At 49.3% G+C, this 27,516-nt stretch overlaps 1 protein-coding gene across 1 annotated transcript in view; it reads left to right on the plus strand.

The window, feature by feature from the left end:
* LOC121570734 (trinucleotide repeat-containing gene 6C protein-like) overlaps positions 1-27,516 on the plus strand; it is a 41,124-nt gene that overhangs the window by 3,598 nt on the left and 10,010 nt on the right. The window contains 14 exon segments of the mRNA XM_045221556.1: positions 14,985-17,688; positions 19,212-19,317; positions 19,319-19,412; positions 20,343-20,599; positions 20,892-20,949; positions 21,107-21,258; positions 21,617-21,787; positions 22,307-22,447; positions 22,833-22,952; positions 23,211-23,294; positions 23,673-23,919; positions 25,315-25,479; positions 25,623-25,799; positions 26,085-26,234. Of these exon segments, the coding sequence (XP_045077491.1) occupies positions 14,985-17,688; positions 19,212-19,317; positions 19,319-19,412; positions 20,343-20,599; positions 20,892-20,949; positions 21,107-21,258; positions 21,617-21,787; positions 22,307-22,447; positions 22,833-22,952; positions 23,211-23,294; positions 23,673-23,919; positions 25,315-25,479; positions 25,623-25,799; positions 26,085-26,234 (4,626 nt within the window).

The following is a 27,516-nucleotide window of genomic DNA, read 5'->3' on the forward strand; positions in this document are numbered from 1 at the left end:
GAGGTTCACCTTCCAGCAGGACAATGACCCTAAGCATACTGCTAAAGCAACACTTGAGTGGTTTAAGGGGAAACATTTAAATGTCTTGGAATGGCCTAGTCAAAGCCCAGACCTCAATTCAATTGAGAATCTGTGGTATGACTTAAAGATTGCTGTACACCAGCGGAACCCATCCAACTTGAAGGAGCTGAAGCAGTTTTGCCTTGAAGAATGGGCAGAAATCCCAGTGGCTAGATGTGCCAAGCTTATAGAGACATACCCCAAGAGACCTGCAGCTGTAATTGCTGCAAAAGGTGGCTCTACAAAGTATTAACTTTGGGGGGGGTGAATAGTTATGCACGCTCAAGTTTAGTTTTTTTGGCTTATTTCTTGTTTGTTTCACAATAAAAATATTTTGCATCTTCAAAGTGGTAGGCATGTTGTGTAAATCAAATGATACAAACACCCAAAAAAATCAATTTTAATTCCAGGTTGTAAGGCAACAAAATAGGAAAAATGCCAAGGGGGGTGAATAATTTCTTAGGTCTAAAACCAGACCTAAAGTATACACACAAGATAATGGACCTATGTATTTAAACAAGATCATCTTTGAGAACTAACAATCACCAAAATAAAAGCTAGACAGTCAGGGACAATCTAAAATGAAAACAATTATGCCTTCAGGAGTATTTTTGTCATGGCATGGGGCCCCCATTGATTTTGTTATAATGTTGAGTCCCTCCGATTAGCATAAGCCATGGCAAAATGTGTAGAATTGCAGGAAATGTGCTTTAAAACTGCACATTTTTCTCTCAGCGTCATGGCAAAATGTGTAGAATTGCAGGAGATTAGTGTTAAAACTGCTTATCCCCACCAATGGCCCAATTTTGATCCAGAAAAAAATGGTCTGTGTGTAGTGTTTCAAACGTTAAGTGTTTCAGCAGATTTAATAGTTTGTAGAGTCTAGATACATTTCCTGTTAAGATGTAGTGTTTGTCCTTCATATCCTTTTTCTGAAAATGTATGGTACTTTTTTTCTTGTTTTCTGGTTATAGGGAGTCTGAGTTCTGTTGCGTGTTAGTACTGTCTGAAGAGTTTTGAGTTGTGCTGACCAGAGCTATTTCCTGTAATGGGAGGTGGAGCTATGAAGACCTGGCAGGGCCTGAGTGGGACTGATCTGGTACAGATAGAGAGGGGGAGCAGGGTAGAGGAGGAAAGAGGTAGCTAAGGGTAAATAATTGGTGAGAGGGAAGAAGAGAAGGTGGACAGAGAGAGGGATGTTTTATTTATTTTTAGTGGTATTGTGTGTTGTCCTTTTTACTCTTGCAATGTTATGCCTCTTGGCCAGGTCGTTATTGTAAATGAGAATTGGTTCTCAATTGACTTATCTGGTAAAATAAAGGGTGGGGGGGTAATAGAGAGTTGAAGAGAGAGAAGTTGGGGGTGGGGAAGGGGACGTGGAGAGCAAGGAAATCTGAGCGAAATGAGAGAGAGGCCCAGTTCTGTGGGCTGGGTGACTCATGGCTTACGGTAAAAGCTCATGATTCACTCCACCCCTTTGGCAGACTTTTCTTCGCTCGCTCTTTCTCTTTCTCTGTCTCTCTGTCTGTCTCTCTTTCTCAGAACAGCAGGGATAGGCCAGGGATACACTGTAGCCAGAAGATGGTGCTGGACCAGCATACAGCTCTATCTCCTCTGACACGCTACACTACAGTACAGACACCTAGATGCATACATGGTCTAGCCATGCATATTATCGCCTGTGTTTATGATGGTACTGAGGATGACCACTGGCTACTGGCCAGCTGACAGACACATCAGGCTCCATGTGTGCAGCCCTGAGCCCCCACTACTGGTTCTAGAGAGAGGTCCCCTATTTCTGATGTCTGTCTCTGTCTGCCGTAGCCCTTTACACTCGTAAGTGCCTAAATTGTAACGCAGTGGCTGTACAGTAACATGCTATACAAGATGTCAGAGCTCAGGGTCTCCGCTACACAGCTCTGTATGGGTTTTGACTGAAAGCAGTTCTGAACTTGAGCACCGAGCGGGACAAGAAGTTGCCCCCATCCCGACTGCATTTTTTGTTGTCTGAATACATTTAAGAGGACTCTATGTATTTTGAAAGATGAGACATTGAGGATTATGATAAATACTGCTTTGATGTCATGCAAGCAAGCCGAACACCCGTGAGTCCAAATGTGCACTTCACATTTCCATATCATAAAATTAACGGAATATACAGTGTCAACGTTTATATTCACTGTATTTAATGTACAGTTACAAGATTACATGGCGTTATACCCTGGGTTGTCCTGAACAGAATGAGCTTATGTTTGTTGTATTGTAAAGAATATTTGCCACGGACCACGCGTCTGAATGCACTCATGACTCCATTCTATACACACCAACATTACCATCTGCTTCTCTGAATTGCCTTGGATCGTGTAAACAACAACTGTAATTGTGTGATGGCGGGATGCAGGGATGTGTTCCAAACCAAACAACTACAAGTGTGCTTGCGCTCGTTCCTCAACGGCACAGTGAGGAGAGCTAAGAAATGCACCTTTTCGTTGAAGAAAGTGCACACTTTTGAGATTTAAGAGTGTGCTCCTAATCTCAGCTCGTTACCTGTATAAAAGAAATCTTTCTGATTGAGAGGGGGTCAAATACTTATTTCCCTCATTAAAATGCAAATAAATTTATAACATTTTTGACATGCGTTTTTCTGGATTTTTGTTGTTGTTATTCTGTCTCTCACTGTTCAAATAAACCTACCATTAAAATTATAGACTGATCATTTCTTTGTCAGTGGGCAAACGTACAAAATCAGCAGGGGATCAAATACTTTTTTCCCTCACTGTAAGTGTATGTTAACTTCCGACTTCAACTGTATAGAAATATTAAGACGAGTAATGTCTGAGTCCTGAGTGTAAATGTGTATATGTGTGTGATGGGATGTATAGACATTATGGACAGTATGTGGATAGAATGTATAGTATATCTGAAGAATACGTGGATGGAATAGTATATGTACAGCAATAGTTGAATAGGATAGCCTTGACTAGAATACAGTATATACATATTAAATGGGTAAACATTATTAAAGTGACCAGTGTTCCATGTCTATGTACATAGGGCAGCAGCCTCTAAGGTGCAGGGATGAGTAACCAGGTGGGAGCCGGCTAGTGACAATGACTAAGTTTAGGGCAGGGTACTGGGTGGAGGCTGGCTAGTGATGGCTATTTAACAGTCTGGTGGCCTTGAGATCGAAGCTGTTTTTCAGTCTCTCGTTCCCAGCTTTGATGCACCTGTACTGACCTCACCTTCTGGATGTGGCTCGGGTGGCTGAGGTACTTGATGATCTTTTTGGCCTTCCTCTGACACCGGGTGCTTTAGATGTCCTGAAGGGAAGGCAGTGTGCTCCCAGTGATGCGTTGAGCTGACAGCACCACCCTCTGGGAGAGCCCTGCTGTTGCGGACGGTGCAGTTGCCGTACCAGGCAGTGATACAGCCCGACAGGATGCTCTCAACAGTGCATCTGTAAAAGTTTTCGAGGGTCTTAAGGGCCAAGCCAAGTTTCTTCAGCCTCCTGAGGTTTAAGAGGCGCTTTTGCACCTTCTTCACCACACTGTATGTGTGGGTGGGCCATTTCAGATTGTCAGTGATATGGATTCCTAGGAACTTGAAGCTTTTCACCTTCTCCACTGCGTCCCCGTCGATGTTGATGGGGGCGTGCTCCCTCTGCTGTGTCCTGAAGTCCACGATCAGCTCCTTCGTTTGATGACGTTGAGGGAGAGGTTATTTTCCTGGCACCACTCTGCCAGGGCCCTCACCTCCTCCCTGTAGGCTGTCTCGTTGTTGTTAGTAATCAGGCCTATCACTGTTGTGTCGTCTGCTAACTTGATGATTGAGTTGGAGGCGTGCGTGGCCACACAGTCATGGGTAAACAGGGAGTACAGGAGGGGGCTGAGCACGCACCCTTGTGGGACCCCTGTGTTGAGGATCAGCATAGTGGAGGTGTTGTTGCCTACCTTCACCACCTGGGTCGGCCCGTCAGGAAGTCCAGTTGCACAGAGTGGGGTTCAGACCCAGGGCCCCCGAGCTTAATGATAAGCTTGGAGGGTACTGAGTTGTTGAAGGCAGAGCTGTAGTCAATGAACAGCATTCTTACATAGGTATTCCTCTTGTCTATATGGGATAGGGCAGTGTGCAGTGCATTGGCGACTGCATCATCCGTGGATCTATTGGGGCGGTATATGAATTACAGTGGGTGTCGGGTAAGGTGGAGGTGATATGATCCTTTAACTAGCCTCTCAAAGCTCTTCATGATGACAAGTGAGTGCTATGGGGCGATAGTCATTTAGTTTAGTTACCTTCGCTTTCTTTGGTACAGGAACAATGTGTCCGTAAACACTCCAGCCAGTTGGTCTGCGCATGCTCTGAGGACGTGGCTAGGAATGCTGTCTGGGCCGGCAGCCTTGCGAGGGTTAACACACTTAAATGTCTTACTCACGTCGGCCACGAAGAACGAGAGCTCACAGTCCTCGGGAGCGGCCTGTGTCGGCGGCACTGTGTTATCCTCAAAGCGGGCGAAGAAGGTGTTTAGCTTGTCCGGGGTAAAAAGAGGTCGGTGTCGACGTGGCTTGTTTTCCCTTTATAATCTGTCATTGTCTGGAGTCCCTGCCACATATGTCTTGTGTTTGAGCCGTTGAATTGTGACTCCACTTTGTCTCTGTACTGACGTATTCAATCATATTGTTTGTATGCAATCATATTCCCAGTCACCTTGCCGTGGTTAAATGCTATGGTTCGCCCTTTCAGTTTTGCGAGAATGCTGCCATCTATCCACGGTTTTTGGTTTGAATATGTCTTAATTGTTACAGTGGGAACAACATCCCCTATACATTTCCTGATGAACTCGGTCACCGTGTCGGTGTATACGTCAATGTTATTCTCAGAGGCAGGCGGCAGGTAGCTTAGTGGGTAAGAGCATTGTGCCAGTAATCGAAAGGTCGCTGGTTCTAATCCCCGAGCCGACTAGGTGAAAAATCTGTCGATGTGCCCTTAAGCAAGGCACTTAACCCTAATTGCTCCTGTAAGTCGCTCTGGATAAGAGCGTCTGCTAAATGACTAAAATGTAAAATGTAAATGCAACCCGGGAACATTTGCCAGTCCGCGTGATCAAAACAGTCTTGAAGAATGTATTCCGATTGGTCAGACCAGCATTGAATAGACCTTAGCACGGGTACTTTCTGTTTGAGTTTCTGCCTATAGGAAGGGAGGAGAAAAATTTTGTCGTGATCTGATTTGCTGAAGGGAGGGCCTTGTAGCCATCGCGGAAGGGTGAGTAACAATGGTCAAGAGGTTTTGAAGCGCGAGAACTGCAGGCGATGTGTTGATAGAGCTTCGGTAGCGTTTTCCTCAGATTTGCTTTATTAAGTCCCAAGCTATAATAAATGCGGCCTCAGGATATGCAATTTCCGGTGTAGTTCCTTGAGAGCCGTTGTGGTATCGGTTTGAGGGGGAATATACAAGGCTGTGACGATGGCCGAAGAAAACTCTCTAGGGAGGCATTTGATTGTGAGGTATTCTAGGTCGGGTGAACAAAAGGACTTGAGTTCCTGTACGTTACCACAATCACACCATGAGTATTTAATCATGAAACATACACCTCCGCCTTTCTTCTTCCCGGAGAGTTCTTTATTCCTATCCGCACAATGTATTGAAAACCCAGCTGGCTGTATGGACGGGGACAGTATATCTGCAGAGAGCCATGATTCAGTAAAAAAAAAATTTAAGCATAGGATGTAGGATCTTAATTTGAGCCACTTTGCTACAGCAGGAAAATAATCCTGCAGCAACAGGAAATGTGGATTATAATAATGGACAATCTTGTAGCGGTTGATACATTTTTCGTAAGGGAAAATCAAGTCTGAAATTTCAGTGGAATTACAACAGGGTGATCAAATGAAGATCCTAACGGCACTCATATTTTTCCATTAGGGTGTTTTTTGCATTAGCGCCTCTGCACAAAGCTCCATCCCAGTGATACTAGCCACAATTCTACTGTGTAGTAGTCATCTAGCAGATTCTTATTTTATCCAGAGCAAGCTGAAACCACTGCATAACACTGGAAGCCGTAGGACCCCAGCGATAGGCGGCCATCCTAGTATCTGTCTGTTGGTGTCTCCCTCTCTCGTTGAGCTGAGGACCCAGCCTGTCCTCTCTGTGGCCCAATGCCCGCCAGTGGTGTTACCAGATTGTGTCCCGTCGCATTTGCGACACGTCGTGGTTGTTGTGTAAGACCGTCTCTGTCCTCCCTCACACCGCCCCCTCCCCTCTGCCCCTCTAACCTTTCTGTAACCGTACGGTGACGGACTCCTCACACACACACTACTGGCACGGTGGGTACTGTATTATTAGAAGACCTGTGCCACCTGGGGCTTAGTCAATAGGCATTTGTCTCAGCTCTATACTTCAGATTTCTATCTATAACTTGCACTCCACGGAATCTATTGGAACAGGTATGGTCAATAATACAAGACTAGGTGGCCTTGAACAAACTGAGACAAACATAAACAACTTCATAGTAGTCAAAGCAATACAAGGCCATCCCTGCTATCAGTTGTTTACCCAAATGACAGTTTGTTGTAATGAAATATGAAATGAAATATGCCATTTAGCAGACACTTTTATCCAAAGCGACTTACAGTCATGCGTGCATACATTTTTTGTGTATGGGTGGTCCCGGGGATCGAACCCACTACCTTGGCATTACAAGCGCCGTGCTCTACCAGCTGAGCTACAGAGGTAACCTCAGTGTCATGGTTGTCATGGTAACCTCAGTGTTCGCATGGCCTGAACATGGAGCAGTGCTTTGCTTTGTTTTCATCTCAAACCCAATGTTTGTTGCTCTTCTGTAATCAAGATGATGTTGAAAAAAGTACGTCACTCACTTGAAGAAGTTGCAGATTTTCTGGGTAACCTCTGCTAATAGCACACTATGTTGGCTTGTGCCTTGAGTGTTGACAGGACAGCACACAATAGAGTTGACCACGTTTTCATCTAATATTGTTGCTCTATCATTAGACTGTAGGATAGACTAATCATGGGAATGGTAGAGGAGGATGGATGGTGGGGGTGCAGCAGGGTGTGTGGGTGTGTGTGTAGTAAAGAATAGTGTGTGTCGTTTGTCTGGTTGGCAGGATTGAAAGAGCAGCCGTCTTTCTCTCTACAAGCCTCTCCTCTCCTGCCCCCGGGGGACTTCATTAGGCCTGGACCAACCCATCTGAGACCTGACTAACACATCCATCTCTTCTTCACTCCCTCTTCCACTCCTCTTCCACTCTTTCTCTCCTTCACTTATTTTTCTCATTCTCTGTGCTGACTGGGACTAGCCAGCTCTCCTCCTGCTCTCCTCCTGCTCTCCCTCACTTTCACTCACTCCATCTCCTTATCTCCCTCACTTTCACTCTCTCCATCTCCTTATCTCCCTCACTTTCACTCTCTCCATCTCCTTATCTCCCTCACTTTCACTCTCTCCATCTCCTTATCTCCCTCACTTTCACTCTCTCTCTTTTCCTCAATCACTCAGACCCTCTCCTCCCTCCCTCACTCTCACCTTACAAAACCCAACTTGTTGAAACAAAACAAAACGAAAAACTACAAAACAAAACAAAAACCTAAACATCCACAACAGCAATGTCGAAGCTGAGATTGCAATTCGCCATCCATCCACATGGCCGGGAAACAGCAGCGGGGTAGTGGATTGGGGGTTTGGGTAAGCGCCATCAAGCCAGTTTGTATGAAGGGCATTATTTACACACAAAGCACCAATCAGAGAGGCTTTGATGACCTCACTGCACGTTGACACATGGTGGAAAAGGCTGCGGCCTGGGTTTCCACATAATGAACCACTGTTCTTCTGGTGAGACTTTGACGTATTGTGTGTTTTGGAGCAGTAGAGGCTTGTTTGTAAACAATACCCACCTTCAGTAAGTCTAGGAGCTGCTGCTGTTACTGCCTCTCTTTTGCAATCCTCTAGCTAGCATCCGATAGTAACCTGCCTCTAGCTAGCGCCTGATAATAACCTGCCTCTAGCTAGTGCCCGATAGTGACCTGCCTCTAGCTAGTGCCCGATAGCAACCTGCCTCTAGCTGGTGCCCGATAGTAACCTGCCTTTAGCTGGCGCCCGATAGTGACCTGCCTCTAGCTAGTGCCCGATAGCGACCTGCCTCTAGCTAGGGCCCGATAGCAACCTGCCTCTAGCTGGCGCCCGATAGTAACCTGCCTTTAGCTAGCGCCCGATAGTAACCTGCCTCTAGCTAGCGCCCGATAGTAACCTGCCTTTAGCTGGCGCCCGATAGTGACCTGCCTCTAGCTAGTGCCCGATAGCGACCTGCCTCTAGCTAGTGCCCGATAGCAACCTGCCTCTAGCTGGCGCCCGATAGTAACCTGCCTTTAGCTAGCGCCCGATAGTAACCTGCCTCTAGCTAGCGCCCGATAGCAACCTGCCTCTAGCTAGCGCCTGATAATAACATGCCTCTAGCTAGTGCCCGATAGCAACCTGCCTCTAGCTGGCGCCCGATAGTAACCTGCCTTTAGCTAGCGCCTGATAATAACCTGCCTCTAGCTAACGCCCGATAGCAACCTGCCTCTAGCTAGCGCCCGATAGCAACCTGCCTCTAGCTAGCGCCCGATAGCAACCTGCCTCTAGCTAGCGCCTGATAATAACATGCCTCTAGCTAGTGTCCTGCCCCTCCTCCTCCTCTCTTTAGCTCTCTTTTTCTCTAACCCCTCCTCTCTGCTGTCTCTCTCTTCTTCTCCTTGTCTTTGCCACGCTTTCCCTTTCCTCCCCTCCCTCCCTCCCTCTATCCTCTATCTCGCTCTCCCTCGCTCCGTCACTCCAGACCACACTGTGTAAAGACAGATGTTTAGCTCTTCTTGGCCTCCTGCCTACCTCCATGTGAGCTTCATTTCATGTGTTTATGCTGTTTTCCATGCAGCCATTGAAGTGGTGTTGTTTCTCCTGGCCAAACTGGGGCTGTTTGTGCTTCAGGGAGCTGCTCTGGTATGTGTTGTGTAGTCCTGCTGCAGACTAGTCTGTCTCTGTTTGGGACATCACACAACAGCAGATTTTGCGTCAACTGTCGGCATACTATAGGAAATCATTGTGAAGCAGGAGGGGGAAGGTTGTGTGTGTGTGTACATGCATATGTGTCTGGATGCATATGTGCATAGAATGTGTGTCTGCATACCTGCATATGTCTGGATGCGTTTATTGTCTGAGTGTGCGGATGAACATGTATGTATACGTGCATATGTGTGCACTTTTGAGTGTCATTCCAGAACACTCATGTCCTGCTGCGGTTCTGGTTTTGGAGAGGCTCCCATTGTGGCCAGGCTGTGCTCAATGTAGATGGAGTGGTCCTGGCTAAATATTTAGTGACGACTCCAAAAGCATGAAAGAGGAGGGAGGGAGCAAAAAGGAATCTCCCTTTTGTTTAGTTTTTTCTCTCTCGTGAGCGGATTGAGTGCACAATGAAATGCTCTCGGCTTTAACCTTAACCCTCTACGCCTGCCCCTACTCTCTCCGAGAGAGAGAATATCCTCTCTGCATGGATAGGAATAGAGCTGAGTTATAAATAAAGCCAGAGAGCGAGAGGGGCAGGATGGCTCTAGCCAAGCCAAAGCGGGCTGGGACAGAGCAGAGCGGGGTGGGGTGTCTCTCTCTCATGCCGCGAGAGCTCGTCAGCTTCTTGGCAGTATTTCCCAAAAAAATCCTCTGAAAGCCCTGGCGAGCCGAGCAGACATATTGAGACTAGAGACACACAGGGATGGCTGCCACCACTTCGCTCCAAACGTAGCGCTCGCTCACCATGGTCGGAAGGTACCTCTCCTCAGGTATTTTTCCTGCTTTTTGCCCGTGATCCCCCTCTCTTTCTCTTTATTCGCTGGGCGTCTTTCACTGCGTTGTGCATTGTAGTGCACCATTTGCCTTCTAAATGCATGCAAGTACTAAGATAAGTGCGATTTCCAACGGAAAACATCCAAGCAGCGACAGACGGCATTCTGATTAATATCTTCATAAAGATAGTATTAGTGCTGCAGGACTGATATAAACAGACTGTAGCTCTGAGCCTTTTTGGCTCTGATTCAGATTTGATAAAATGGCGTCCTGTACTACACCACAGAAGCCACACCGCTGTGTCAGAGACACACTGCCCTTCTCTCTCTCTCTCTCACTCACTCACTCACTCACTCACTCACTCACTCACTCACTCACTCACTCACTCACTCACTCACTCACTCACTCACTCACTCACTCACTCACTCACTCACTCACTCACTCACTCACTCTCACTCACTCACTCACTCACTCACTCACTCACTCACTCACTCTCACTCTTTCTGTTTCTCCCATTCTTTTCTAATCATTGGAAGAAGCCTAAGCTCTGCAGGGAGGGAGAGAGTGAGTGAGAGACAGACAGCCAAAGCTTGCACACAAACAGTATCTCTCCCCAGTTATAGATCAGACAAAAGCAGAGGCTGTGTGTGTGCAGAAGTCCACTCCGCTCACACGTGCATGTAGAGGCACACCAAAAACAACAACAAGAGAACTGACGCGGCGGCAGAGTGATTACCACGGCAGGGCATCTAGAGCGGCTGCTGCTTTTCCACTGACTCACTTCTTATGCACCAAGCTGCTTCAGGGGATAGTTCTATAACTGTTGTTACCCAAGCCTCTCTCAGCAGTGGTGTTTCTTTATTGGAAGAGAAAGAAATCCTACTGTTTGGGTTTGAGGAGTAGAGGCAGAGGCAGTAGAGAGATTTTTGAGGGGACTGGGAGGCAGTCTTCTGTACAGCAGGGGTGCAACGTTACAAAACATTCAGATAGAAATGTTGTATTGTGTAGATTAGGTATGCGTGTTTGTGATGTAGAACTGTGAGTCATGTCAGCTCTACACATTACATTTCTACCTGCATCATTGTGAACGTTTCACCTAATTGAATACACTCCAGGGCAGAGTGGTTATCGGTCAAGCCAATTGTGTGTGAACCTGGGGTCAGGCCCAGACTGAGGCTGGACTGCAGGGGTCAAGGGTTAGGACTGAGGATGGGCATCTTCGGATCTGCCGGTGGACTCCACCTTGGCTCCCACTTTATTCCAAGATGGCTGCAACTAGGGTAGAGCTGTTGAGATTACTAGGCTTGGGCGATATACCGTTTATACCGTATACCGGGGTATTTTGAAATATTAAAAAAATGTATCCTAAGGACAACTCCCACAGCAGTCAACATTTCAACTAGGTTTCTCTTTGCAAAAATAAATATAAAAACTGTTTTCACTTTGTCATTATGTGGTATTGTGTATAGATTGATGAGATGTTTTATTTATTTTTTATCCATTTTAGAATAAGGCTGTAACGTAACAAAATGTGGAAAAAGTCAAGGGGTTTGAATACTTTCCGAATGCACTGATAGATAAAATATATTTGAGATTTGAGATTCTTCAAAGTAGCCACCCTTTGCCTTGATGACAGCTTTGCACACTCTTGGCATTCTCTCAACCAGCTTCATGAGGTAGTCACCTGGAATGCATTTCAATTAACAGGTGTGCCTTCTTAAAAGTTAATTTGTGGAATTTCTTTCCTTCAGTTGTGTTGTGACAAGGTAGGGGGGGTATACAGAAGACAGCCCTAGCTTTGGGCATGTTGGGGCCTGGCCCGGGGCCAAGTCCATATTATGGCAAGAATACCTCAAATAAGCAAAGAGAAACGACAGTCCATCATTACTTTAAGACATGAAGGTCAGTCAATACGGAACATTTCAAGAACTTCTAAAGTTTCTTCAAGTGCAGTCGCAAAAAACCATCAAGCGCTATGATGAAACTGGCTCTCATGAGGACCGCCACAGGAATGGAAGACCCAGAGTTACTTCTGCTGCAGAGGATAAGTTCATTAGTTACCAGCCTCAGAAATTTCAGCCCAAGTAAATGCTTCACAGAGTTCAAGTATCACCGGTGTACAACAGTGATCCATTCTAGTGTTATCACCGGTGTACAACAGTGATCCATTCTAGTGTTATCACCGGTGTACAACAGTTATCCATTCTAGTGTTATCACCGGTGTACAACAGTGATCCATCGGTTATTGGAATAAGTGGAGGCATGTTATTGTTTTGCCATTGATTGTTGACTCAACATGTGATTACTGTGATTGGTCTGGTAATGTTAAGATGCCTGTTGTTCATGCAGTAGCTGTACACAATGACAAGAAAGCCTGATCATCACATACATTCCATTAGCCTGGTTAAACCAACTTGAACACTGCACTCACCATTGTTTCACTAGCGTTCAGGTTGGTTTACCAGGCTAACATTTAATCTCCCCTCTGGAATATAGTATACTGAACAAAAATATAAACTCAACATGTAAAGTTTGATCCCATGTTTCATGAGCTGAAATTATCTCAGAAATGTTCCATGCTCACAAAAAGCTTATTTATCTCAAATGATTTGCACAAATTTGTTTACATCCCTGTTAGTGAGCGTTTCTCCTTTGCCAAGATAATCCATCCACCTGACAGGCGTGGCGTATCAAGAAGCTGATTAAACAGCATGATCATTACACAGGTGCACCTTGTGCTGGGGATAATAAAAGGTCATTCTAAAAGGTGCAGTTTTGTCATACAACACAATGCCACAGATGTCTCATGTTTTGAGCGAGCGTGCAATTGGCATGCTGACTGCAGGAATGTCCACCAGAGCCGTTGGCAGAGAATTGAATATTCAAGTCTCTACCATAAACTGCCTCCAACGTCGTTTTAGAGAATTTGGCAGTACGTCCAACCGGCCTCACAACCGCAGACCACGTGTAACCACGCCAGCCCAGGAGCTCCACATCCGGCTTCTTCACCTGTGGGATCGTCTGAGATCAGCCACCTGGACAGCTGATGAAACTGAGGAGTATTTCTGTATGTAATAAAGCCATTTTGTGGGGGATAACTCATTCTGACTGGCTAGGCCTGGCTCCCCAGTGGGCCTATGCCCTCCCAGGCCCACCCATGGCTGCGCCCCTGCCCATTCATGTGAAATCCATAGATTAGGGCCTAATTTATTTATTTCAATTGACTGATTTCCATAGTGTCCGTGTTTTCCTACGTAAATAGGAGAGTGCTTATAGTGTATGCTTTGATGTTTGCGTTGTCGGTATACATTAATGGTGCAACCAGTTTTCACCCCTATATTTAGATGCCATTAACTGTTATACACTGCTCAAAAAAATTAAGGGAACACTAAAATAACACATCCTAGATCTGAATGAATGAAATAATCTTATTAAATACTTTTTTCTTTACATAGTTGAATGTGCTGACAACAAAATCACACAAAAATTATCAATGGAAGTCAAATGTATCAACCCATGGAGGTCTGGATTTGGAGTCACACTCAAAATTAAAGTGGAAAACCACACTACAGGCTGGTCCAACTTTGATGTAATGTCCGTAAAACAAGTCAAAATGAGGCTCAGTAGTGTGTGTGGCCTCCACGTGCCTGTATGACCTCCCTACAACGCCTGGGCATGCTCCTGATGAGGTGGCGGATGGTCTCCTGAGGGATCTCCTCCCAGACCTGGACTAAAGCATCCGCCAACTCCTGGACAGTCTGTGGTGCAACGTGGCGTTGGTGGATGGAGCGAGACATGATGTCCCAGATGTGCTCAATTGGATTCAGGTCTGGGGAACGGGCGGGCCAGTCCATAGCATCAATGCCTTCCTCTTGCAGGAACTGCTGACACACTCCAGCCACATGAGGTCTAGCATTAGGAGGAACCCAGGGCCAACCGCACCAGCATATGGTCTCACAAGGGGTCTGAGGATCTCATCTCGGTACCTAACGGCAGTCAGGCTACCTCTGGCGAGCACATGGAGGGCTGTGCGGCCCCCCAAAGAAATGCCACCCCACACCATGACTGACTCACCGCCAAACCGGTCATGCTGGAGGATGTTGCAGGCAGCAGAACGTTCTCCACGGCGTCTCCAGACTCTGTCACGTCTGTCACATCTGCTCAGTGTGAACCTGCTTTCATCTGTGAAGAGCACAGGGCGCCAGTGGCGAATTTGCCAATCTTGGTGTTCTCTGGCAAATGCCAAACGTCCTGCACGGTGTTGGGCTGTAAGCACAACCCCCACCTGTGGATGTCGGGCCCTCATACCACCCTCATGGAGACTGTTTCTGACCGTTTGAGCAGACACATGCACATTTGTGGCCTGCTGGAGGTCATTTTGCAGGGCTCTGGCAGTGCTCCTCCTGCTCCTCCTTGCACAAAGGCGGAGGTAGCGGTCCTGCTGCTGAGTTGTTGCCCTCCTACGGCTTCCTCCACGTCTCCTGATGTAATGGCCTGTCTCCTGGTAGCGCCTCCATGCTCTGGACACTACGATGACAGACACAGCAAACCTTCTTGCCACAGCTCGCATTGATGTGCCATCCTGGATGAGCTGCACTACCTGAGCCACTTGTGTGGGTTGTAGACTCCGTCTCATGCTACCACTAGAGTGAAAGCACTGCCAGCATTCAAAAGTGACCAAAACATCAGCCAGGAAGCATAGGAACTGAGAAGTGGTCTGTGGTCACCACCTGCAGAACCACTCCTTTATTGGGGGTGTCTTGCTAATTGCCTATAATTTCCACCTGTTGTCTATTCCATTTGCACAACAGCATGTGAAATTTATTGTCAATCAGTGTTGCTTCCTAAGTGGACAGTTTGATTTCACAGAAGTGTGATTGACTTGAAGTTACATTGTGTTGTTTAAGTGTTCCCTTTATTTTTTTGAGCAGTGTATTATCTTCTAGGTATGATGACATACTAACCTTTTCCCTTTCTCCCTCTCTCTCTCTCTCCATCCGCTCTCTCTCTCTCTCCATCCGCTCTCTCTCTCTCTCCCTCCTCTCTCTCTCCCTCCATCCTCTCTCTCCCTCTCCATCCTCTCCCTCTCATCCAATAGAGCTGCCCCCACAGAGTGGCCCGGGAGCTCAGTATGAGAATCCTCACTTGGGACACCAGCCTGCCAATCGGAGTGCCACTTCCACCTCAGCGTCGGCCAATCACAGTGGCTGGGATACAGTGATCATCGACGAGAGTGACACCGAGGCCTGGCCGTCCATTTCCCGCAGCAGCCAGAGCCAGAGCCAGGGCCCTGCAGGAGGATGCCCCTCGGACACTGACCTTGTTGGTCCGGCCAGCAGCAGCAGCAGCAGTATGAGCATGGCCACGGGGGCCAACGGCCAGACAGGCCACTTTCCTGCCAACTACCCCAGCAGCAAAGGAGCCAGCTCTGGGCCCGGCGGCTCAGCCAATCACCCCGGGGCAGGCGTGGTCGGCATGGCATCCGGCCATGGAGCAGTCAATCGGGGCTGGGGATCTGGTCCCGGTCCCTCCCCCCATGGCCCTCCTCAGACCTCCTCTGTCGGGGGTGGGGAGGGGAAGAGCGACGGCCCAATGGGAGGCGGGGGAGGCAGGGGTTGGGGCTCCTCTTCCTCCAACTTTAACTTGAACCTGAACCCCAACGCCAACCCCTCGGCCTGGCCCGTGCTGGGGCAAGACGGGGGCGGAGGAGCGGGGGGAAGCAGCTCAGGGGGAGCCAACCCCAACCAACCCCCTTCTTCTCAACCCCCTCCTAACCTCTGCAACCCACCAGGCACCTCTCCCGCCCAGGGGAACGGCAACAGAGGAGGAACCATGGGGGGCGGCGCCGCCAACGGTAACCTGCCAGTAGGGGGAGGCAGCACCTGGGGAGAACCATCTGAGCCGCACCCCTCCTCGTCCACGAATGTGTCTTTCAGCTCAGAACCTCAGAACCTTAACACTGACGGACCAAATCATGCTAACAAGCAACAGGAGCCCCCCATCCACAGCGTGCCCGGCTGGGGTGGCCCCTCTGGGGGCATGGGCTCCCTGGGCCAGCCTCCTCCTGGAGCTCCCCAGCTGGTCAACGGAGAGGACAACAGCTCCGTCTGGGGCAGCAATGGAGACTCCAAGTCAGTCGCCTCCTCCGCAGAGGCTTCGGGCTGGGACTCTGGGGCCGGTGGCTGGGGGAGCCATGGAAGCAGTGGTGGGGGAACCTCTGGAGGCTGGGGAGGCCAGAGAAGCGGAGACGGATGGGGGAAGCAGCATTCTGGCGAGGGCCAGGGAGGCTGGGACGCCCCCAGCTCTCCTCCCCAGCAGGCCAGGTCCTGGAGCACCCGAGCACCTAGCACTGCGGCAGCCAGCGAGGGCAGCAGCGAGGGCATGGACGGAGCGGGACACTCCCGCCGACAGGACCAGACGTCCAGGGATGAGCCTGCCGCCCTGCTCCCTGCCCCTGACCTGGACCCCAGGGTGCTGTGCAACACAGGCTGGGGCCAGACACCCGTCCGCCAGCACACGTCCTGGGACATGGAGGAGGCGGCACGCACCCAACGAAAGGCAGACGCTGCCGGGACGGACTCCTGGGGAGGCTCTGGCCCCAACACCCCCACCGAGTCAGCCCAAGGGCCATCCAACCCCAACCACGGCCCCCCTCATCGGGCTGACCCCAAGAGCGAGGGTCCCGGGCCCGGTCCTCAGGCTGCCCCTGGCTGGGGTGGTTCCATGCCTCCAGCCAGCCAACCCGGCTCTGGCTGGGGCGAGCCACCGAGCAGCAAGAATCCCCCCAATGGTCCCGGAGGCTGGGGGAACCCCCCACCAGGAGGCCCCGGGCCAGGCCCCAACATGCCCAAAGCTGGGAGCCAGTCCTGGGGAGCTCCAGAGGAGAAGTCCCCAAGCTGGGATGATCCCCACAGCAAGGCACCCAAGCCCCAGGGCTGGGGAGATGGGCCCAAGCCATCCCACAGCAGCTGGAGCAACAGCGCTGGAGGAGGGGGCAGTGGAGGTGGAGGTGGAGGAGACTGGGGAGAGCCTGCAGATGGCAAGAAGAGCAGCCCCACCACCAACCCTCCCTGGGAGGGAGAAGGAGCAGGAGGCTGGAAAGAGAGCAACCGAGGCTGGGGAAAGCCTGGTCCAGGGGTGGTGGGAAATGTTGGAGGAGGTGGAGGCTGGGGAGAGCCAGCGATGGCCCAGCAGCGCCCAAGCGGCCCTGCCCAAGGATGGGGCGGCAAGCCCCAGGAGAGCTCCAATGGCAACAGCGGAGGAGTTAGAGGAGGGAGCATGGGCGGGGCAGGCGGTGGAGAAGGGAGCATGGGATCCTGGGGAGGCCCTGGCCCCGTGAAGCCCAGTGGATCAGGCCGGGGAGGCATCGGTGGAGGAGGAGGGGGCAAGCAGGACCCCTCAGGAGGAGAGCCCACGGGGTGGGAGGAACCTTCCCCACCCTCCATCCGACGCAAGATGGAGATTGACGACGGCACCTCGGCTTGGGGCGATCCGGGCACCTACAACAAGACGGTCAACCTCTGGGACAAGAACAACCCTGGGGGAGGAGTGCCACCCCAAGGTAGACCTCCAGGGAACGCCCCCCCAGGCCCCCCTGGAAACAACAACAACAACAACCACCCCCCACCCACCACATCACCCTCCCCACCATCCTCACGCCTACCACGGCCCTCCACCACCCCTCCAGAGCCATGGGGGCCACAACCCCCAGGGCTCAGGCCAGAACAGTGGGCCCATGGACCCAGCCGTGCCTCACCAGACTGCACCTCCACCACACAGCAGACAACCCCTCATGGGTCCAGGTGAGAAGACATACTCTATGCATGGATGGCTTATAGTGTTACTGTGATTTTGTCTTGGTAATCTTGTCATTTGACAATGACATCTAGCTTTTAATCAAGAGTCTTACGAAGTTGAAACGTCTTGCAATGTTGGGTTTACGTTTTGTACATGTAGTCATGGGAGGAAAACAATGTTGTGGGTTGTACTCAAACCTAACAGGCAGAATGAATTCACTGTACCAGGCCTGATAAAGATTAGTCATTTTGTTAAAAAGCGGCAGCTTAAAACACTTGTCACAGTTCAATCAACTGTTACTATACTGTGCACACACAAGAACAAGGAAATAGCTGTATATCCTATCTATGACTTAACACAAAATCTTGTTAGGTGGTGCACAGTGAACACATGCTAGGCTCCAAACCGTTGATCCATTTTAAAAGTAAAACCTCGCCCTCTTGGATTTCCATCTAAATGAATAACCAAATTGGCGAAAGCGATGTCAGCCCGCCCCGGCCCCACCCCTTTTACTTCTCTGAAGCTCGCTCTCCTCTGATTTCACAACAACAACACGGGTGCCCCGTCTGTGTGTGTAACCGTGGCAACCTCACGTGGGCACACGTGGCGGAGGAAGCCCAAGAATGCTGTTTACTAACCCTGCTTGTGAAAATAGCGATTGGAGCCGCAAAACGTTTGAGGTATGGAGGAAGTGTGTGATTATAGGGGGAGCCGCCATCTGTCGGTAGTTAGAGGAGAGAGAGGAGGAGGAGGAGAGAAAGAGAATTTAGATCCCCCCTGCTGGTTCTGGCCAGTCACTGCCCCATATGCTGCTCTTTTATGCACCGCAATCAACCATGCAACACAAAATAATACAATACAAGTTTTGTGTCAATACAGTATACTTTGAAATATGTCTTTAGTTTCCTTCACTCCTTTCCCACATAACCCTGATACTTAAAATTACAGGCTAGGTTTTACACCTATTGAGTTCTTTAACGTCAGTGGTCATGAAGGAGAGGACATGAGGAAAGACTATTTAATCATGACTGAGAGAGTGAAATCTGATCCAGGAAGTAGACCTCCTCTTGGAGCGAGAGACACACTGGCACAGGCAGAGGGATAGGGCTGCCTGACTCTCAGCCAGGCCAACTGGTTACTACAGAGAGGGCCAAGAGTTAAACAGCCTCCTCTGTCCTAGCCTGGCTAAGGTCTAGCCTGGCCTGCTTAAACCAGGAAAAGAAAGAGGTTAGGAATGGTATAATTTAGCAATATGATTTTCTTAGATTTTTTTTTTACATTGTGATTGTTTAAACTTAGATATTTAGAATAAGGATGCACACAATGTTGAAATTGTGTGCAATACATACTTTTTGTTAGGTGTATGAATGGAGGTACATTTTCCTGTAGGAGTGCATGCTCAGATGGCATGTAAACAAAATGAAGCTAAGGTTCCAGAGCAAGGCTAGAGTGTTTTGGGTCCGTTGATCTCTGTACTGTTGTACAATCCAATCCATGTGTGCCCTTACCAAAGTCATCCTGTTCCTAGGCTGGAGGGAGCTGTCCAGTGCCCACCCCAAACCAGAGCCCTCCTGGGGGGAGCCTGCACCCCCTCCGGTCAGCGTGGACAACGGGACCTCCGCCTGGGGGAAACCCACCGGGAGCCATGGGGGCTGGGGCGGGGGTGACAACAGCCCCGAACCCTACAGACGGGGCAACCCACCCCTGGGATCTGCACCTTGCAAACCAGGTGAGAAGAACACTAGTACTTTTTTTTATAGATTAGATTTTTCCTGATTAATCAAAATTGCTGATGTTTTTACTAGGGCTGGGACCTCATGATATTATTTATTTTTTGTTTTTTTACATTTTAGTCATTTAGCAGACGCTCTTATCCAGATCAACTTACAGGAACAATTAGGGTTAAGTACCTTGCTCAAGGGCACATCGACAGATTTTGCACATAGTTGGCTCGGGGATTCAAACCAGTGACCTTTCGGGTACTGGCCCAACGCTCTTAACTGCTAGGATACCTACAGGCTACCTTATGTGACGATAGGATATGTATTGCGATTCTCATGATTCTATAAGTATTGCGATTTGATTCTGTGATTTTATTGCGTTTTGATGTTCCAAACATATTGCTCACCATATGTCTGCTGCAGAGGGACAAGAAAGCCATGAGATCAGTCATGGAAATAAAATTGCTGAAAACAAATTGGCTCCCTATTTAAAAACAAGATGAAGTACAAGCTATATTGGAAAAATACTGGAGTTTTGGTGCAGGTACAGCCAACTAGCGCAAAAATAATATTGCGATATTGTCGATGCGACATCGTCAGAAATAATATCACGATATGTAACTGTATCGATATTTTTACCTTGTAAAGGAAGTGTGTCTTAGATCTGTCTTGCAACACATAAAGGCTGAAGCCTCGATTTAGTATGCAGCCACACTGACCTCTGGTGGCAGGCAGAATAGTCTTTCTATACCGAACTCTGTAATTTACCAGTGCATGGCTATGCTATATAAAAAAAATTCAATCAACTGACAATTAAAATACCCCACTGTTAGAACCAATACAAATCAGAAATACAAATATATTATGTCATAATCCGTGGCGGCTGGTGACATAAAACATAAGATAGTAACACAACACTTCCTTCTCTCCCTCTGCAGCCCCCAAATCTATGCAAGAAGGCTGGGGAGGCGGAGGCGGAGGCGGAGGCGGCGGTGGAGGGGAGGACATGGGTCTGTCCGGGGGCCAGTGGGACCCTGACGACGGGGACATGTGGAGCAGCCAAGCCTCCCAGGAGAGCAACTCCTGGGGAAACCGACCCAGGAAGGGCCCACCCAAGGGCAAGATGCCGGGCAAGCAGGAGGAAGCCTGGATCATGAATCGCCTGATCAAGCAGCTGACAGACATGGGCTTCCCTGTGAGTGATACTACCTGCTACTACCTCTGGGGTCAAACTCCACACTGATGTAATCTGTATACATAGAAATATGATAATAATATAGTAATATAACAAGCCATTTAGCAGACAGTGTACAACAGTGAGTGCATACTTTTTCGTATGGGTAGACCCAGCGGGAATCAAACCCGCCATCCTGGCGTTGCTAGCTCCATGTTCTTACCAACTGAGCCACACAGGACCACACATACGCATGCATATTTGTGAGATATTTCTGCTGACAGATGTTCCTTGTGTGTGTGTGTTTGTCCAGAGGGATCCAGCCGAGGAGGCTCTGAAGAGGAACAACATGAACCTGGACCAGGCCATGAGTAAGTCTCTCTTCTCCCAGTCCTCAATACACTCTGTTAACTCCTTGTCCCTGATGTACTCCATATCACTGTCACTGACTGTATCAGTGTTGGTAATATCCCTGTGCGCTCTATCTTTATCTCTATCTCTATCTCTCTCTCTCTCTCTCTCTCTCAGGTGCTCTGTTGGAGAAGAAGACAGAGCTGGACAGGCGGGGGATGGGCATGTCCGACTACAACAACGGTCTGATCAACAAGGGGCCAATGGGCTGCCGGCCTCCGCTCCTCTCCAAAGAGTCCTCCTCAGATCGCTCCCCTTTCCTCGACAAGGTAATGACCCCTGACCCCCCCCCTAACCCCAGTATCACACACTCCGATACTGTCCATGGGTACTTCAATTAGAAGATGCTGTATAGCCAGGGCAGACATAGTGGTCTGCGGAACCATGGAAAATAACTCATCAAGGAATCAGACAAAAATATTTTTTTAAAGCCTAGATTATTTAAAAATGTACTGTACATCACACTGTTCTGTAACTCACTCAATAGTGTGTTTGTTCCATTCTTCACTAGTTATGAGGGGAGAGTTGCTTTTCTGTACAGGGCAAGGTTCAGTTTATGTATCAACCCATTGAGAGTGTAATGGTGGCGCTCTCCCTCTGTGGCTGTCTGTGTCTGTGTGGGTGCAGGACGGTGTTGGTAGCCTGGTGGAGGACGTCCACACCTCCTCACCGTTTATGCCTTCCCCTGGCCCCCTCGGCCTGAAACTCCCCTCCCTGCCCAGCACGGCCCTGCCTCTGTCCAGCCAGGGCCTGGGCGGCCCACAGGGCCTAGCCATGCAAAACTTGAACAACAGACAGGTAGGCAGCACACTGTCTACGGCTATGTAGGGTTTAGACAGCAGACAGGCAACAGACAGGTGCCATAGGCAGATTTGGGAGTGATGCGGACTTGAATGACAGACTGACTGGAAAAGATACAAGTCTGAGAAGAGGAAGGTCTTGTTGGCATACTGATAGGCAGAGAGGGCGATGGACAGACATACCAACAAACTGGCAGGGGGCAGACAGAGCTAGAGGGAGCCTGTATGTAGGTTTTGATTTTTCACTGTGGTTTTGCGTAGCCTGTTAAATCTTGTTGGACTTTTTAAACATCTAAATCAAATCAAAGTTTATTCGTCTCGTGCAATGGCTGTAAACGGTTCAGTGAAATGTTGACTTGCAGCTCTTCCTCTACAGTGCAGAATAAATGTCAAGTGGGTCCCTATCATCATTCTGTTCTCCCTCGTTTCCACCTCTCTCTCTCTCTCTCTCTCTCTCCCTACCCCAATCCCTCTCTCCCCACATCCCACCTCCCTCCCTCCCTCTCCTCCCTCCCAGATGCAGAGTGGAATGTTCGGCAGTAGCGGAGCAGCACAAGCCCGGGCCATGCAGCAGCCTCCTCCTCAGCCGTCAGTGCCGCCTCTCGGCTCCTCCCAGCCTAGTCTACGCGCTCAAGTGCCTCAGTTTCTCTCCCCTCAGGTACACACACACAACACGGACCAGGGTTGTATTCATTATGAGAAAACGGTGTAAAATGGTTTTCAACGGACAGCGAAAGCGAGAGGTTGTTATTAGACAAGTCCAGGTAGGGAGGGATCCTTTTTTGGGTTTGTCTTCCGTTTAGTGCCTAATGAATACGACCTGGTGAATACGACACACACCTCTCAGCCCTGTCTAAGTATCTCCCCTCACTCATACACACAAACACACTTGCACTCATACACACAAACACACACACACACACATTGTTCAGCTCCCCTCAGCATAGTTTACGTGCCTAAGCGCCTCAGTCCTGTCCACCGATTTTTCTCGTACTTAGTTTATGGTTTCTAAAACCGTATCTTTTGGTCTCTCTCTTGTCTAGGTTCAAGCACAGCTCTTACAGTTTGCAGCAAAAAACATTGGTCTGAATCCTGCACTTTTAACCTCACCAATAAACCCTCAACATATGACCCTTTTGAACCAACTATACCAGCTGCAACTGGTGAGTCCCCTTCTGGTCTCCTCTCAGTTTACTGTAGCACTCCTCCATATAAAACACAATGCAGATACACTCTGTACACTCTTATATCATACATTTCTCCACTGCTTTGTTGCCTTAGAGATGTGAAAAACACTTGGGTTTTGGCTGATCGCATTCTGTAGCAACTACAAAATGTTGTGTGTGTATGTGTGCATGTGCGTATGTATATACATATGTGTGTGTCTGTGGATTTGTGTGTAAACGTATATTCCTCTGCAGGCGTACCAGCGTTTACAAATTCAGCAGCAGATGTTGCAGGCTCAGCGTAATGTTTCTGGCCCCATCCGACAGCAAGAGCAGCAAGTGAGTGTCCCTCTGTGACCCTTCCCTCTCTCTCAAATACAGCCCACTAGTTTTACCCATTGCTGCCTTTTTATATCTACTGATCCTGAACCCGGCCAGGCCTCATACTGGGGAAAACCCCAAAATGTTTTACCATTCTACCATAGCAGAGGGTGTGTATGTGCTTTGCAGACATACCTGGGTTCCTAGTCTGGTGAATTTGAGAGAACCTGGTTGGCTAAACCCTAGTAAAAGCAGAGTTTGTATGTATAAGGGGCTATACTTGCCATTCTCTCTAGCAACTGTCCTATTGAATTTTTCCTGTGGTCTCTGCTGGCTCACAGATAAACTGACCACCATCTTTGTGTCGCTCTCTGATGTCACTTCCTCTTCCTGCAGGTCGCACGTACAATCAATAACATGCAGCAGCAGATCCAACAACACCAGAGACAGCTGGCCCAGGCCCTGCTGATGAAGCAGCAGCAGCAGCAGGCCCCCGGCTCCCTCTCCTCCTCCGGCCTGCACCACGGCCAAGGCAAATCAGCCCTGGACTTGTTCCCAGGCCACCCCCAGGCTCCGGGCCTACCCGACCTGCAGACCAAAGAGCAGCAGTCGTCCCCCAACTCCTACAGCCCCTACCCTCTCTGTGAGTGGGGACTCTGTTCCACAACGTGCACAACACATGCTTGTTTGTGCTTTGGACAGTTGTTGACGTAAAAAGAGCTTTATAAATACATTTGATTGATTGATAGCAGGACAGGGACTGGGTATGTTATCATTGTTACAGGTCCCAGACGATTGATTGGATTTATATAAAGTATCATAGCAACAAAGTGCAAAACAAGAAACTAGTGATTCATCCTTAATGCTTTATTGACTTGTCTTATCTGGTGTTACCTCCCTGTTTCACCTCTTCCCCAATCTCCCTCCCTCTCCCCTCTCTCTCGCCCCTCTTCTCTCGCCCCTCTTCTCTCCCCCCTCTCTCTCTCTCTCTCTCCCTCTCTCTCTCTCTCTCTCTCTCTCTCTCTCTCTCTCCTCTCTCTCTCTCTCTCTCTCTCTCTCTCTCCCCTCTCTCTCTCTCTCCCTCTCTCTCTCTCTCTCTCTCTCTCTCTCTCTCCCTCTCTCTCTCTCTCCCCCCTCCTCTCTCTCTCCCCCTCTTCCCTCTCTCTCTCCCCCCTCTTCCCTCTCTCTCTCCCTCTCTTCCTCTCTCTCTCCCCCCTCTTCTCTCTCTCTCTCCCCTCTTCTCTCTCTCTCTCCCTCTCTCTCTCTCCCTCTTCCTCTCTCTCTCCCCCCCCCTCTCTCCCCTCTTCCTCTCTCCCTCTCTCTCTCTCTCCCCCCTCTTCCTCTCTCTCTCCCCCTCTTCTCTCTCTCCCCCTCTCTCTCCCCCTCTTCCCTCTCTCTCTCACCCTCTCTCTCTCTCTCTCTCCCCCTCTTCCCTCTCTCTCTCCTCCCTCTTCCCTCTCTCTCTCTCCCCCTCTTCCCTCTCTCTCTCCCCCTCTTCCTCTCTCTCTTCCCTCTCTCTCTCCCCCTCTCTCTCCCCTCTTCCCTCTCTCTCTCCCCCTCTCTCTCTCCCCTCTTCCCTCTCTCTCTCCCCTCTTCCCCTCTCTCTCCCCCCTCTTCCCTCTCTCTCTCCCCCTCTTCCCTCTCTCTCTCCCCCTCCCACCTCTCTCTCCCCCTCTTCCCTCTCTCTCTCTCTCCCCCTCTTCCCTCTCTCTCTCTCCCCCTCTCTCTTCCCTCTCTCTCTTCCCCCTCTTCCCTCTCTCTCTCTCCCCTCTCTCTCCCCCTCTCTCTCTCCCCCTTCTCTCTCTCTCCCCCTCTTCCCTCTCTCTCTTAACCCCCCTCTTCTCTCTCTCTCCCCCTCTTCCCCTCTCTCTCTCCCCCTCTCTCTCTTCCCTCTCTCTCTCTCCCCCTCTTCCCTCTCTCTCTCTCCCCCTCTCTTCCCCCTCTCTCTCTCCCCCTTCTCTCTCTCTCCCCCTCTTCCCTCTCTCTCTTAACCCCCCTCTTCTCTCTCTCTCCCCCCTCTTCCCTCTCCCTCTCCCAGCTGGACTGAATCCTAACATGAATGTAACCTGCATGGAGGTGGGGGGCCTGTCCATGAAGGAGCCTCCCCAGCCCCAGTCCCGCCTCTCCCAGTGGACACACCCCAACTCCATGGACAGCCTCTCTGGAGGCTCATCCCCTCTGGAGCCCAACCTGGGCAAGCATGGTACGAACTGTTGATACCATTGCCCAATATTGGGACAATAAAGATTTATTGAACTGAACTGAACTGAGCTGGACTGAGTAGAATTGGGGAATATGAAAGGAGCATGATGACTTAACCAACTTCCTGGTTCCCCTCTCTGCCAGGTTCCAACCTGGCCCCCCCCGGGAAGCCCCCCCAGATGGATGATGGGTACAGCCCCTACGGCATGATGCCTGGCTCGGAGTCCCCCACCAACCCCCTGGTGCCCCCAGACAGCTGGGGCCAGGGCAAGAGCCCCAACGACAAGATGGTCAACGGTACCAACATCACCTGGCCTCCAGGTCAGTTAGTGGCAAACAGTCCTGGACAGCTACAGTGACTGCTTACTGTCCAGCCAAAAACCATTTCACCTAATATGATTATCATGGGAATGATGTAGCCAAATTAGTTCTGTTTTCAAGTTAATTTATCAGATGAATTTATCAGAAGGGTTTAGTTTCATTGCAAGCACCACATTTTTTATACAGTTACATTACTTAACCAGGTAATCATGTAAATGATCGAGAGGAATGACAATTGTAGTACTTCCTGAATCATCACTTCTGTTTCATCACTTCCTCCTCCAGAGTTCTGCCCGGGCGTGCCCTGGAAGGGCCTTCAGAACATCGACCCGGAGAACGACCCCAACATGACCCCGGGGAGCGTTCCCAGCGGCCCCACCATCAACACCAACATCCAGGACGTCAACCGCTACCTGCAGAGAGACCGCAGCAGAGGTGAGGAGGGAGGACGAGGGAAGCAGAAAGGGAGGGAGAGGGAGGTGGAGATGATGATGAGGAGGGTGGAGAGGGAGGAGAGGGGGGGGCAGGAGAGGGAGGGGAGAGAGAGTGGGACAGGAGAGGTAAGAGAGAGGGAGGGATGGTGAGGGAAAGGGACAGGAGAGGTGAGAGAGAGAGGGGAGAGAGGGGGGACAGGAGAGGTGAGAGAGAGAGATGGAGAAGAGAGGAGAGTGTGAGATGAGAATAAAGATGCAGAAGATAGGTGCAGAGGGGGAGAGAACAGTAAAGGGTCACGGAGGGAACGTTTTATATTGCATGTACAATCTGTTGACATGCGACAGTGAGGGAAAAAGTAGACGATGCATGACAAATAAATTATCAGTCTATAATTTTAATGGTAGGTTTATTTCAACAGTGAGAGACAGAATAACAACAAAAAATCCAGAAAAGCATGTCAAAATGTTTATAAATTGATTTGCATTTTAATGAGGGAAATAAGTATTTGATCCCCTCTCAATCAGAAAGATTTCTGGCTCCCAGGTGTCTTTTATACAGGTAACGAGTAGAGATTAGGAGCACACTCTTAAAGGGAGTGTTCCTAATCTCAATTTGTTACCTGTATAAAAGACACCTGTCCACAGAAGCAATCAATCAATCAGATTCCAAACTCTCCACCATGGCCAAGACCAAAGAGCTCTCCAAGGATGTCAAGGACAAGATTGTAGACCTACACAAGGCTGGAATGGGCTACAAGACCATCGCCAAGCAGCTTGGTGAGAAGGTGACAACAGTTGGTGCGATTATTCGCAAATGGAAGAAACACAAAATAACTGTCAATCTCCCTCGGCCTGGGGCTCCATGCAAGATCTCACCTCGTGGAGTTGCAAGGATCATGAGAACGGCGAGGAATCAGCCCAGAACTACATGGGAGGATCTTGTCAATGATCTCAAGGCAGCTGGGACCATAGTCACCAAGAAAACAATTGGTAACACACTACGCCGTGAAGGACTGAAATCCTGCAGCGCCTCCAAGGTCCCCCTGCTCAAGAAAGCACATATACAGGCCCATCTGAAGTTTGCCAATGAACATCTGAATGATTCAGAGGAGAACTGGGTGAAAGTGTTGTGGTCAGATGAGACCAAAATCGAGCTCTTTGGCATCAACTCAACTCGCCGTGTTTGGAGGAGGAGGAATGCTGCCTATAACCCCAAGAACACCATCCCTCCGTCAAACATGGAGGTGGAAACATTATGCTTTGGGGGTGTTTTTCTGGTAAGG

The sequence above is a fragment of the Coregonus clupeaformis genome, chromosome 7, assembly GCF_020615455.1.
Source record: "Coregonus clupeaformis isolate EN_2021a chromosome 7, ASM2061545v1, whole genome shotgun sequence".
NCBI lineage: Eukaryota > Metazoa > Chordata > Actinopteri > Salmoniformes > Salmonidae > Coregonus > Coregonus clupeaformis.